General features: G+C 34.5%; 1 protein-coding gene across 1 annotated transcript; it reads left to right on the forward strand.

Moving 5' to 3' along the window:
* Nucleotides 1-1,265: 1,265 nt before the first annotated feature.
* On the forward strand, nucleotides 1,266-12,937 carry LOC149415123 (uncharacterized). The gene is made up of 6 exons (XM_089643546.1): nucleotides 1,266-1,357; nucleotides 1,644-1,712; nucleotides 1,823-1,891; nucleotides 3,610-3,810; nucleotides 12,246-12,389; nucleotides 12,486-12,937. The coding sequence occupies exons 4-6, from the start codon at nucleotides 3,657-3,659 to the stop codon at nucleotides 12,545-12,547; spliced, it is 360 nt and encodes a 119-aa protein (XP_089499672.1). The 5' UTR covers nucleotides 1,266-1,357; nucleotides 1,644-1,712; nucleotides 1,823-1,891; nucleotides 3,610-3,656; the 3' UTR covers nucleotides 12,548-12,937.
* The last annotated feature ends 1,975 nt before the right edge of the window (nucleotides 12,938-14,912 follow it).

Consider the following 14,912-nt stretch of genomic DNA (forward strand, 5'->3'; position numbering starts at 1 on the left):
CATGTGTGTAAAACCATGCGTGATCGTGTGAGAAATGTGGAAATCCGCAAAGAGTGCAAAGTTGGTTTAAGCGTTATAAGTACGATCATAAATGGACGCTTAAATGGTTTCGGCATGTAGAGTGAATGAGCGAAAAAATGAGTGTAAGGAGAATATATGGAGCAAAAGTAAATGGTAGCAGAAGTCAGGGATGCCTAAGGAAGACATTGCATGACCAAGTGAAGTGAAGCCGTGGTAAGTTCAATATTCTAACCAAGCCGAGATTAACCAGAAAACCAGGTATTAAGAAATAACAAAAAAATATTTCGACCCTTGACGTTTCAATATATCTGGACTTGTTATTGTCTCACAAGATTAAGATAAAATGTGGCAAGTAAGAAGCACTCTTATATTTCCAGGAAATTCTTATATCAAACGTTGCTCATGAGTGACAAAGATGAACATTATACAAATACATGTGCGTGAACCTCAAGGCTAACAAGTTAAGTGTTCTTTTTGTTTTTCATGTATTCAAATTTCATATTCCTTTTATTAAGGTTTTTTGGTCTCAGATTAACAAGTTTTCTCTTGAGAAAATAAGCTGTAAAAGTTAATTTTCTTAGGACAATGCTTGGTCAGAGATGAACCTTGCCCAGTTTTTACGCTGAAGAATGAATGCAATTATATTGTCTATGGTCGCACCTTTTTAAAATTACCTTGAGTTTCTCTACCTTCACCGCTATATCTGTGGTTAAGTATTGTAAAAACTTTTTTCATACAAAAGACCCGAAGATATCGATCGAGGTAGTGGTTGATTCAGTGGAAATTCTCAAAAAAAATAAATTCTCCGATATTTTTATGGTTTTTTTATGACGTCGTCACAACCCTAACCAATGAAAAGCCGTCGTGGTTTGATTTCTCACTCTCTCCAGCATAAGACACGTGTAACAGAAAGAGAGGCTACGCTTCGCTTCCCCCGTAAATCATGAGACGCCATTGAAGGCATTGAAGCGTCTCGTTTGACAGATTGAGATTGTTGTCGTGAGTTGTTTTGTGAAAATGTCTCAAGGTAAAATTATCAAGCTGTGTTGTGTGAAAGACTGTACTGACAGACAGTCCACTCGACATAAATTCGCAAAACACGGAAGCTTAGAGGAGAGCAGGTTCCGCGAATGGGCCTGGATAATCGGCAGAATCGATTTCGTATCTTACCCTATATTAGCGAGATATGCGTTCGTTTGTGGCTGCCATTTCTCCATCAGAAACAAAAATCCGAATGGATCACTTCGAAGTTGCGCACTGCCGACTTTAAATCTTCCCGGCATTGGTTTTTATCCGGATTTACGACAATATCGGACCCCTTGTGACGAAAATACAGGTGCGAATATCCCTTTGTTTGTCTTCAGTTATCCAAATTAAGTTACACATGTTATGTGTAACTTAATTTCACCTCAATTGAATTTATTTTTAGAGCCCATCTATGTTCCGCCAGGACCCTACATTACAGGACGGTGTGATTTCACCAAAGACCATGATTACGTCTTGCAAGATATAAATCCTTCTTGCAAAAGGATTAAGGAAGATAATATTACTTGAAAAGCAATAATAATATTCTTAGTTTAGTTCACGAACTTGAGTTTAAGCAATACATATGTTTATTCCAGAGCGTAATATCATCCCATGTATCAGCGATGTGGTTCCTTCTGCTAAAAGGATCAAGGAAGGTTACAAAGGTAAACATCTGTTCTATGTTACTTGAAAAGGAATAATATTCTAAATTTTGTTCATCCAATATGCAGATCTTTTCTTCCTTTCCTTCGACCTCTAAGATCTTTTTTTTCAGACATCAGTGTTCCTGTAGGACCCAGTGGCAGCAATTCAGTCGCCACACGGAAAAACGATGCTTCCCTGTGTAAGAATATTTATACATTTTTATTTGTATTTCTTGTTCTGTGTTCTATATTGTCTTGGTACACATTTGAAATGTGTTTTGTGCTTATATATCGTAGCACTTCCTATTTCTGTGCTATCCACATTATTTTTAGATTAACTTATTGAGTAAAACCACAAATTGAATTATTTAAGCATTGAAAACAATATTAGCGAGTCTAAAATGAATATTTAAAACAGAAAAATCAGAAACTGATTCAGTCGCAGACTTGGTACATATTTAAAATGTGTTTTATGCTCATAAATTCTGTATTCTATCAATTTTGGAATAACTTTATGATTAAAACCTCAAATTAAAATATTTAATTATTGAAAACGATATTAGCGACTTAAATGATATGAATATTTAAAACAGAAGATTAATTTGCAGTCTTGGTACACATTTAAAATGTTTTTTATTCTTATAAATTTATTTGTGTTTCCTATTTCTGTTATCTTAGTGAAATAAAATAAAAATACTTCACAAAATGTAACTAAGTTTTTCATTTTTCTGATAAACAGAGAAATGTTAACATTTAATACTGTTGTAGAAAAGCGTGTAGAAAAGTTAGTTTAGATTTATAGGTTAATTTATGACAGTCATTGAGTCAGTGAATATTCAGTGTCTCCGTCTCTTGTACTTGTCACCAGTAATTATTATTGCCCCGTAATTTCATGTGAACTAGGCAATAATGGTGTTAAATTTATGTCCCTCGAGATTATTTCAATAACCAAAGCAATTTTATAATTGAGAAGCTTCTACTTTTCTAGTGGCGTTTCTAGTTATATTAATTAAGTTACACCTAAACTCCTTAATTGGTGCTTGTTTATTATAGGCAAACTAGCTGACATGTACCCGGTGTTGCTGGGGTTTATCCTTAGGAGATACTATCGAGACATATACCATTGATAACTTTTCCGTAGGCCTTTTTAAGATATACAATTCCGTAGTACATAATTTTGATATATCTCATAAGGTAAAGCTAGCTTTAGCAATGTAAGCTCCTGAAGAAAAAAATCGACTTTATTAATAAACATTGACTTTTCTCTACTTTTTCGAAATATAATATGCATGTATTATATATATAAACCTTCCAGAAGAAATTCTCCAAATTATAGTGAAAACCCTATCAAAATACATTTGTGGCAGCGTGTAGTATGTATGTATGAGAGCTATACTTATTTGTAATTTACGGCGGCTGCCCGAACCGTAAATTGTGTTCAGGAGATGGGAGATTGAAACGAGTGTCTGCACAATTAATTTAATTTATTCGAGAGGACGAATATTACAATTTTACAGAACGCGGAGACGGTGGCAGAAAGAGTAGAGAGAGTGGCGGTTGGATCGAACGTTGAAAAAGGAATGGAGATTTCTCTTCTCCAGCTCGCTTGCGTATAGCAGCGGATTAATTCGCGATAGTATTGCCACATGTGGGAGGAAATAAAGTAGTCCCACACATTGTTTAGTTTAGAAGAACTAAGCGCACAAACGGACAGACGCGAAAAGCGACTTTATTTTATACTATATAGAGATTTCGCTTAGCACTTGATTGATAGTTGGTCTTCTGTTAATTAATTCTTCTATCTCTTAATTTATGGTTTCAATAAGACAGTTTACAGTATTTGGGTTTTATTTTCATCTGAACACTATATAAAAAGTTTGTGTACCAAGGTTTTGTTACAAGTCTTGTTTATTTTCAGCTGAAAACAATTACCATTACAAAACAGGACGCCATCACAGCAGTATCATGGATCTTCCCAACTCAGAGAGTGTTTCCATAAAGAGTGAACCATGGTCGCAGGAAGAAGGCCAATGTGAAATGGCGTATACCGATATACAAATCGACCTTCAAGATGTGAAGAAGGAATGTTTGCAGTATTCCGAGAGTATTCAGTCAACTAGTAAGTCGCATTGCGTATATCACAAAAGTGTTTCAGATGGACGCAGTCAGAACAACGACTTGTTTTCTACTTCACTTCTTGTCGTCATCTGACATAAACCATCTCCAAAACTTATTTTCAATTGTGAGATAATATATTCAACATTCTCAATCCAAACCCAACATTTCTTATGTACAACCGATGGTAAATCTCACATTTTCGAATACTGACAAACAAATATTTAATCTTCGTGCAACAAACTACATCAACCAAATTAATAATGTAAACCTAATTCTAAAATAAATACAAAATCAGTACTTATGTCTCTATGTGTACACTAAATAATGAATGGTGCAACTATTACTTTCTTTCGCGTCAAAATGAATTAATGATGAATGTAAATTAGTCCAAAGTCACTGTGTTTGAAAAAAAGGCGTACAATTCAATGCTGAAACTTGAACAGGAGAATGAGTTTGTGTATTTGGGAATACATATTTGTTTTTTTTGGATCCATTCAGTAGTCAATTGCGTGCTAAGTTCTTTCATATCGTTGCTTCCACCGCAAAATTACCTAACTGCAAAAATGTACTTTTTCAGGAAAGCGAAAAAACCTTCCCATTTTATAATTAGACTGATTTTTTTATTTTAATAAAAGACGTATCTAATGAATATTTTTTTCATTATATTTTATTTGGACAAAATATTTTTTTTTTTAACAGTGTAGTGGCAGTGTTAGATAAGTATTTTTGCATTGAAAAATTTTGTCACTTATGGAATTTTGCACGTAAAATTTACTATCTAGTAGTACTTCCAGAACAGAATATTTACATAATTTTCGTTTTATAACACTAAAGTGACGAAAATAAAATAAATCAACAGCAAGATGAACAAACAATTAAGAAATTAGACGTCTTCGGTCTATCAAATAATAATGATTTTTGATAAAATAATATAAAAATTAACACTGTTCTATGACACTTAAAATGATATTTAATGAAAAAGTTTATCATAAAACTCCCAACAGAATTTCGGAAGGACACTTTTCAAATCCTGGAGGTGGTTGAATTTTTCAATTTTGTTTAATTTTTATCTGTCTCTTATACAGCTGTGCTGGTTGAGCGTAGTCGTTTAAAGTTGAAACTGGTGGCTTTAATAATGGCTTCCACGAATCATTATAATTAAGTTTAAAGTTAAGTCTACTGTTGGGTCAACTCGTCTATGTCCTGGACGAATTGAACTATAGACATTAAAATTGTCATAATTCAAAAAATATTCGTAACTTAAATACTGAAGTGGGTTGAGAAATTCTAGCTTCTCTGCATACTCCCAGATAATCGGTTGGGAAGTAGATTTAGTTATTTTTAAGTTTTCGTTCAATTAAACTATGGCAGCTATGTTCTTCCATTTGGGTATGACCCTTTTATAAATAGTTATGCTCTATTTCTATATTGATGTGAGTTAAACTTAATCTAAGTAGTGCGTTTGAAAGAGTTGTGTTTTTGTTTTGATAACCACAACCATCTGTTTACAAAACTATATTTTTGTTTGGGTGTTTGCTGCTACGTATGATTCTAAAACTTTCATAAGTATTGTAGAAAATATATTGGCAATCAAAACCCCTTCACACTCATCCCATAGGTAGCAATCCTTTGTTACCATGTTATAAATCGTATAATTGTGGACACAAAGTTTTGTTTTATAATAAAATGCACTTGTTTTCAAAACAGGGGGCAAGTTTTACAGCTTGCATATCAATAGTGAACGTATGCCCTGCAATAATGTGACAGAAGCTTCGGTAGATTTAAAAAAAAAATTATCATTACATTTCGCCCTTCTTCCATAATTGTATTATTATTGCGTCTACGTAGTGGGACTTTCGAATTGGATTTGTGGGTGTGCATACCACTTTTGAAGGCTGTAATCCAATTTGTGACAGTAGCTGAATCTAAATCAAAAATACTGTCAAATGTTTTCTTACAAACTTGCTTTTTTTCTTCACCATTTTTCAAGTAGTAAACGTGAGAATATTGCCTTCTTGACTCTCACAGGCAGAAGGCCGCTTTGTAGGAATACTATCTGTTAAAGAGCTGATATATATTTTTTTCATATCCCGGTTCATATTTTACCAAAAATAAGTAAACATTTGTTGCCTCTGAATATCATTAAATTCATGACAATGTTTGTTTTTAGAAGTCAGGAAGAACAAATAGGTGCCTGGGATTCACTCAACAAGTATTTTCCATCATTTTGTTTTTTAAACCCATATAATCCTTTCCCTGCATTCTCATTCTTTTGTTAGTTTCTCTTGTAGATATTGTTACTATGTTAGTATCATTTTCCAAACTAACATTTTCAATATTGTCAACACTCGTACTCGGAGGAAATTGTTTTCCTTGGGACATCGCCATCAGAATTTGAATCATCTGAGCTACTGCATTCTAATGCAGTCTTGTAATCAGAATCCAGGTTAACAGATACATTTTTCTCTATTATTTTCAGAATTATATGAAATATTGCATTCTGGTACAGCTTCGTTATCCGGATCTAGATTTTCAGAGACTTTTTCCTCAGTGATAATCATTTCATTAGTATTTAATTCATTCCCAGGATCATCGTAAGGAAATGTAATAATATCATCCATCAGCAGAAGTTGCTCAATATCAACGGCAGACAAGTTATTTTCATTCATTGTGTATGATGCAAAATTTGATAACTGCTAAAAAAATGGCGGTAACAAAAATATTCTAACTTGCAAAAATCTATAACAGACAAGTTCAATAAATTGTTATATTTAAACTTCACTGACTAGTTATAAGTGTATTTCATGTATAAAATGGATTTATAAATATCTTATATATTTGTCACAGTTCACTTTGCATGGTAAATTCTATTTAAAATTACAATTTTGGAGTTTGAATGCAGTGCAACACAATGAGTGAAATCTCTCAAGTTAAAATGGCAGTTAGATAATTTTGCAGGCACAAATGAGAAGCTGTCAGATAGGTAATTTAGTATTTGAATTATGTTTTAAAAACCATATTTTTGTTTATTGTGTAATTTTGTATGAACGTAAGGGTCATAATTGCAGACAAATTTGCATCATTAGTCCAAAAAGTGAAAATTGTCAGTTAGGTAATTTTGCGGTGGAAGCAACGATATATTGTCTTCGACTCAGTCATTTTTTGTTGATATATTACGATAATATATAACATATGAATTCACGAAAGATATATTTAGCAAGGGACGTTTAGATGGTTTGGGCATGTAGAGCGAATGAGCGAAGAAAGGACTGTAAGGAGAATATACGATGCAAATGTGAATGGTAGCAGAAGTCGGGGACGCCCGAGGAAGACATGGCACGACCAAGTGAAGCAGATACTTGAGTCAGGCCATGTCAAGAGTCAGAACAATAGAAGAGTATGTATGAGACGATGTATGAATGTGAATGAGGCAAGGAGTGTGTGGTGTGACCGAGTTGTTTGGCGGTCCGTCCTCTCTGCCTACCCCTGCGGGGAATCCACGTGATGGTTAGTTAGTTAGTATATTTAGCATGTCATACAAAATAGCCATTGGCCAGTCTTTCTAGAGCATGACATAGAGGAAGTCATTTGATCCAATGTATCTACAGCACCTTTGGTCTGGTTGTAGAACATGATCATTTCCTGCTTTCCAGTTTCATTATTTATGATCCCTTTTTCGTCGCACGAAGATAACAGGAACACCATTTTAGCTGGTTTTGGTTTGTAGGAAACCAAAGTCAAAGGGCCATCATAGGCGAACATGGATGTACCAACGGGTCGAAGCCGGGTGTTTTGCATTTCTTGAGGAATTTCCCGTTTGTTAGACCTTATTGTACCAACAAGCGTGAGTTTGTATGGTTCTGCAAGTAGTGATTTGGCCAGAGATACAGACGTGAACCAACTGTCACATGTCACGTTACGATTAGTACAAGTAACTATTCATCTACTGTGAGGTAGTTTCTCGGTGTGTAGTTAGACTTGCACTGCTGTCCCATACCTTCCTGACTGGAATAAAGGGATCTTCTTGACGTAGGGCAAGGTGCAAAGTCTTGTCATCCATTCTCAAACAACGAGTGAGAAAGCTAAAACGCTCCCTGCTCATCATTGCTAAATACCTAGACCCTGAAAAGGTGCATCAAATAGCTCAGTTGCAGAAATATTATCTTTGATTTATCTTTGGTTATCTTTGATTGCAGCAGTTAGCGTCAAAATACCAAAATAGGCTCTTATTTCTATGAAGCATGTGCGAGCGATGTTTGGGCACCGTACCACCAGAAGCACATTGAAATCCAGAAGCAAATCCAGAAGAAATTCGTCAGGTATGTTTATCTGCGGACGCATGGAACCTATCCTAGGTTCATGCACCATATCGACTTACTTGAGGAAACTAATTCTGTGAGTCTGGAAATTAGGCGGAAAGCAAGTCTAGCTATTATGTCTTTCAAAATTTGGAACAATTTTATTGATAGCCCATTCCTCTTACAACCGAAGTCGATACCATGACTTATTCAGAGTAAAACCGACGTCCTGGCAAAGCATAGCATGACGAGGGGAGTGGTGCTGTTGAACGAACTAGCAAAGAATTTGGATGTAAGTGACTGTTCTCTAAATGACCTAAAACAATTATTGAAGAGTCACTTACCCAAATGCTGATATGATGTAAAATTGTACTGTAACTGGAATGAATGTTCTGTTGTACAATAAAAAAATAAATAAAAACCTCTGCAGGTAGCGTGGGTATTTCCAGTAGGTCATTTTCTAGATATTTCCACATTTGTCCACTTCACTATCTCACCAACAATGTCATCCGTGATGAATAAATCAAAACACAAACTAGGTTCAAAGATATTTCTACACATTCTAGTAGGGCATCTAGAAGTCTGCACAATGTTGCTAGCAGCGGTTCCACCTTGACTTTCGCCTTTAGAAGTAGACCAACAGTGCTGGTTTTTGCCCTTCAATGTTCGACGTGCCAGAACAAGGATACGGCGATCAGAACTGGATTGCTCCAAAGTCTCACTATTTCCTTAGACAAAAGACGGCACAGATTCTTCAGCCCTTCTTTCACTGGAGTCCTCTATAGTTACATCTTCTTCTACATCGTCCTGCGTGATCTTCAGTTATGATAATTACAACAGCACTGTTATAGTCGCTTTCTTCTAGCTATTATACCATCCGTAACTCTTCTAGTACTAGTCATTATGTTGAAGTTTCAAACCGTACCTAAAAAAAAGATAAAACACACTGGTAGTAACTAATAAAATGCAAACAGTAACAAAATAATTTGACTAATAGCGCAAAACTTACATACAAGCTACTCATACGTCTTTGGAGCGCCGAGGGTAGTAATATCAAAAAAACTAGCAAACTTACCGTAATGCAACAAACGTCCTGCGACACGTGCTGCCGATGACTGAGATGTCCTTGAACATCAATGCGATACGCGCTAAGGATAAAAAGAGAGAGCAATATATAAAAAACGCGGGCGCCTCTGCGACATAGAGTAGTAATCTAGGGTTAAGGAAATTGTATATTTTGACATAAAATTCAAGTTTCTCCTCCATAATGGCCAGACTTGTCACCTCTAGTAAGAGCCTTGAGTTTATTGCTGTAAGTCTTAATGATTCTAGTTCGTTCGTCCATTAAGTACAAACGTCAGTCACTCCTGGACACACTAATTCCTAAATTCCTACCCACCCCTCATACCTTTTACCTTACCAGAACTTCCTCTCCTTTCTTTCTTTAAAAATACCCTCTACATTCCCAAAAGCTGACATAGGCTCTGAAGGAAATTATTTTCCCCAGGGCCTCAAAAACACTGGTCGACATTTATTTTTTTAAGTGCAGTCCCTTAAGCATAGCTAATGTATTTAGTATCCATAAACACGAAATGAAACAAAAAAAAATTATAGGTCAGGTTTTTTTTATTATTTAACAATGTTTTTTTACATAATTCTTCCATAGTATGACGGGTACTTACTTACCAAAATTTAAAAACTAATTCAATTTAATTTTTTTTACTCCTGATTTGCGCTTGTGAGTATCTTGAGAGTTTCTCTGCAGGGTCCAGCAATAGTCTGCTAGCATAGATGGACTCCACTTTCCTTGGTATCGCTTTTCCATAGCCGCAATGTCCTGGTGAAATCGTTCGCCGTGCTCGTCACTGACATCTCCCATATTTTCGGGGAAAATATTCAAATGAGAGTGAAGGAAGTGTATTTTTAGTGACATGTTACATCCCATATTTTTATAGGCCATGAGCATTTCAGACACAATGCTGAAATAGTCTTCACTTTTATGACTTCAAGAAAGTTCTCGACAACATTCTTGAAGGCTGACCAAGCGGCTAGCTCAACTGGTCTCAACACTGTTATAAAATTCGGATCAGTCAAGACCTCCCTTATTTGTGGTCCCACGAATATTCCTTCTTTAATTTTTGCGTCGCTGATCTTAGGAAACTTTTGCTTTAAGTAAATCATGCCATTTCCATCCTTAGACAAGCCTTTCAAAGAAAATTTCATCAAACCCAATTTAATGTGTAAGGGTGTAAGTAAGATATCTTTAGATTTTACTAGGGGAGCATGTTGAACATTCTTCGTGCCAGGTTTAAGGTACTTTCTAGTAGGCCAGTCCTTGGTCTTTCCTGTCTCTGCTATCCCACTTACACAGAAAACAACAATACTTTGTGTATCCCGCTTGCAGTCCTAGTAAGAGCCCTATTACTTTTAGATCACCACATATTTTCCATTCGTATTTTACATATTTAATTTTTGTTAACAGCAGCTTCATGTTGTCATAGTTCTCTTTCATGTTTGTGACATTCAAATGACATTCGAGCCTAGTGTTGCATATTATAAGAAAAATCAATGATAACTCACGAATAAATATGAATTAATACACATTTTTGTAAAATTTAAAACCCGTAAAAACCTGACGTGATAGAAAAAAACTAATCACATATTTGAAATCAGCGTGAAATTTCCTGTCAGATTTGGGTACTTTCGTTAAGGGGACAAAAAATGTGTTGACCAGTGAAATCAGTCAATACGCAAGTAATCTTTTGTGTAGTAGAAGTTGTTAACCTCATAAAACATTGTTCCTGTCTTGACTTGACATTATCTTTATTGCTTTTGTGCATATTATTGTGATAGCTGTATTTTTTTTAAATTAGCCTATTTTTTAACATTTTGTAACATTTTTCTTTATATTAACTTTGTGTAATATGCAATGCGTTGTTATTGGACATGGTCAGTTAATACATAAATAAATGCTCATCCTTCCCTATAGCAGTTTTTAACCAAATCGGTTTGAGAGCTCTAAAATTTTCAAGATTAGCATTTATATAAGTATCGTTTTAGATATATAAATATTATTATTATGTAATGAGCAGGCAGCATTCTGCTGATGCGCTCATATCTGATTTCACAACAAGTTTGCCAGTAATTGAGTTGTTTTAAGTTTGAACTAAGTCCTTTCTTCTCTCCAAATGTGAATCCAATAGAGCTTTGAATTGATTTATATTTGTTGCATCGATGACATGTTGTGGGAGTTTGTTCCAAGCATCCACTACTCTATTTGCAAGGAAGTGTTTTCTAGGATTAGATGCTAAAGGTGTCCATGGAGATTTATATTTTTATTAGTGGTGAAGATTTGTTGGATGCTAGGGCAACTATAATGTCCAGATAAAATTTTGAAAGTCTCGATCAAGTCACCCCTTTCTCTTCTTTCTTGTAAGGTTGGTAATCTTAGTTCCTTGAGTCTATCTTCGTATCGTAGATCTTTCAGAGCTCTTGGTATTTTGTCTCTGTACTCTCTCTAACAGATTTATATCTTTTGCGAAGTAAGGACTAATATCAACATTTTGTAAAAGCAAAAAAGGAACCGATTCCAAAAAGAGCCGGATTCTTGGAAAAATAATATCAAGCGATCCAGTTCTAACCGTGACAGCAATGAAGTTGGATTCATAATATAGATATTTTTTCAATTTTTATTTTTTACTTTGAAATTTTCATAACAAAAATTATCTTTTTCAAGTTTTGAAAATTTTCATGAAAAAATTAGTATTTTTAACGTATATTTTCCTCTGGAGAATAAATATCGCCCATATTTCAGATATATATCGACGTAGTATACTTATCCGATATTTTGTAATGGGATTGGTTTTTATGTAATGGGAATTCGCACCCGCTTACCTACTGCATGTAGCTTATCAGGAGATTTGTTAATTAATTTAATTCAATCCAACAATAAATACAAACAAATAGACAAACTGCTAAAACGCAGTTTATCGTTACTTTTTTCCTTATATTTGTAAAGTCTATAATGTATAATAAAAAAAAAATCCTTTAAGTAGCACCGACCCACGATGAATTTTTTAATATTGTAATAGCATATCTTTACACATATTATCAATGTATTGTTGTTTTTTTATTCTAGGTAGCATTAATATGGAGACTGTACCCATCAAGACAGAACGAGGACCTCGAGAAGACAATGGAGGGGGAATCTCTTATACGGAAATAGACATAGATCTCTCAGATGTTAAAACAGAATGCTTAGAGCACTCTAAAAGACCAGAAGGTAAACCTGATTTTCGTTTGTCTGAATTTGTTTTAATAATTTCCTCGTTTCATTATAGATACCTACTTATTGAGCTTTATATGTCATCTTTTTCAGGCTTTATAATGGATCTGAAGACGCATTCTGGAGAAAAACATTTGTGTTCCCATCAACAGTAACAAGTCACTTACGCACCTATACCGGAGAAAAACCTTATTCTTGTTCCTACTGCATCTATTCTGGTTCTCGAATGGGATATTTAAAATATCACATTCTTAGTCATACTGGAAAAAACCTCACTCATGTTCACATTGTCACTACTCCTGCTCAAAAAAATCACATTTAACAAGCATAATTATTGCATCTATTCATGTTCTGAAAAGGGATATTTAAAAATGCACATTCTTACCCATACTCAAGAAAAACCTTTTCCATGTTCTTAATGCAGCTATTTATGTTTTCTTAGTGGAAATTTAACCTAAAGGATCCGACCAACTACAATTGTAGTTGGTTGGATCCTTCAAGTTTATTGTGGCGCTAAAACGGACATTAAAATACCAAATGTGGAATAAGGCATGTCGAAGCAATTGATGGTTTCTGGGAAAGTTGTGGTGTCATTATTGGCTGACTATTTAGGAAAGGGCCACACTGCATACACAGATAACTGGTATACAAGCCCTTTTTTATTTAGTTATTTACAAACCACTAATGCTTGTGGCACTGTTAAAAAGACGTGAAAATGTTTACCACCATTTGGTGATGTAAAAAAAGGAGACATGGAATGCAAAAAATCTGGGTACCTACTTGCAATCAAATGGCATTATAAAAGGGACGTTCATTTGCTGACCACATCACACAACGCTTCAATGGTAGAAAGAGGAAAAGTGAATTGGAAAACAAAGGATCCAATAGTAAAACCCAGTTGTATAGTAAATTATAATAAGAATATGGGGGGGTTGATAACCTTCATGCAATGTCTTTGTAAAACTGTTAAGTGGTACAAAACACATTGCGTTTCGGACAATCGATTTAGTTTTAATAAATGCCCAGGCGATGTACAAGTACAAAACTAAAAAAGATGTGAGCCTCACAGATTTTCATTTAGAAGCCATCATGCAACTCATTCAAACACAAGAAGAGTTAATCGAATTGGCCAAAATCCGCTGAGGCTAATTGCCAGACATTTTCTGTTGGATGTTGCACAGGCCGCAAATTCTAAGAGAAAATCGGTTTACCGGGAGTTTTATGTTTGCAAACACTCAAAACTCAATCCAAAACGTTGCATTCAGACACGTTATTGATGTTCAGACTGTGAAGTTGCCTTAAGCCCTACTACATGTTTTAAAATATATCATACTGCACAGAAGTTTTATTAATTAAAGCGCCCGCCGCGCTTAATGCTCCTATGGTAACCCAATCTAATATGGACATAGCGTACGTATGGTCAGCGTAAAAAAAGTGTCTGCGTAGTAAGAAATCAATGATTGTAATCAATGTGTTGATAAAACTGCAGATAAATCTTCATAAGATGACTGACAAAGGTACATTATTTATGTGTAAAGAAAAAATTCTTCGATATTATAATGAATAAATGAATTATTAGTGATTATATTTGGAGTGGCGGCATTTTGAAAGTAAATTTGCTTTTAAATTTAACATAACACAAAATCAGACACTAATTTCGGATATACGTATACAATAATTCAACATTTAAGAATGCCATAAAATAAAAAGTATAACTTAACACCTGTTTGGTGCAGCTGTATAATTTTTTAAACAATGACCCAAAATTTCAGAAAATCATACCGTTCCAGGCAGCCAATTAATTTAAATTCTTCCTGGTTCCTAAGGTTTAAAAAGTCACATTCTTACCCGAGAACACCTCGTTCATGTTCCCATCGCAGCTACTCCTAAAAACAAGGTTTAAAAAGATATATTTGTAATAACATAGCATAGCAATTGCATCACTTTTTTTTTAATTTACAGCGTTCTTTTGAAAACTTCAAAAATCTTTTGTTTGTTTTTCCACTAGGCATATATTTTTTTAATTGTAGTTTATCTGTCTAAAAATTATGCTAGAATAATAAAAATTGTAACTTTTTCTTTTTTATGAATTGTCGCGAATTAAAGCGATAAATGGTGTTTTTAGCTATAATAAAAAAGATTTTTTAGTCACTATAATCTTGTATTGACAGATCGTAGAACGAATATGACAAACTCTACTGTAGAAATATGTGCCATGTTGAATTTCAATCAACTATGCCAGGTGTGGCGAACCTAGGGCACGCGTGCCCGAGGTGGCACGTTTGATCATTTGGATGGCACACTAACGATTTCCAAGTTCAATTTTTTTTTTTTAATTTTTAAGTTTAAAAATTATTTTTTTTGATTTGACCAGTTGTTTCAAAAATATCTGAACGATCGTTCATATTCTTCTTTTCTTTTCAAATGTAACAGTCATTCTGTTGATTTTTTTCAAACCAAAATTGGGTTGTTTCAACTCAAATTTAACTTACGTTCCTTTTGAAAATTTCATTCAATGTT

The sequence above is a fragment of the Hesperophylax consimilis genome, chromosome 19, assembly GCF_061612785.1.
Source record: "Hesperophylax consimilis isolate HC1 chromosome 19, BYU_Hcon_1.0, whole genome shotgun sequence".
NCBI lineage: Eukaryota > Metazoa > Arthropoda > Insecta > Trichoptera > Limnephilidae > Hesperophylax > Hesperophylax consimilis.

Bases quoted from the DNA above. Each gene is read 5' to 3' on its own strand.
- LOC149415123 (XM_089643546.1), top strand. From the start codon at position 3,657: ATGGATCTTCCCAACTCAGAGAGTGTTTCCATAAAGAGTGAACCATGG. The intron at 3,811-12,245 runs GTAAGTCGCATT...TTTTTATTCTAG, and splicing joins CGAGAGTATTCAGTCAACTA to GTAGCATTAATATGGAGACT. The intron at 12,390-12,485 runs GTAAACCTGATT...CATCTTTTTCAG, and splicing joins GCACTCTAAAAGACCAGAAG to GCTTTATAATGGATCTGAAG.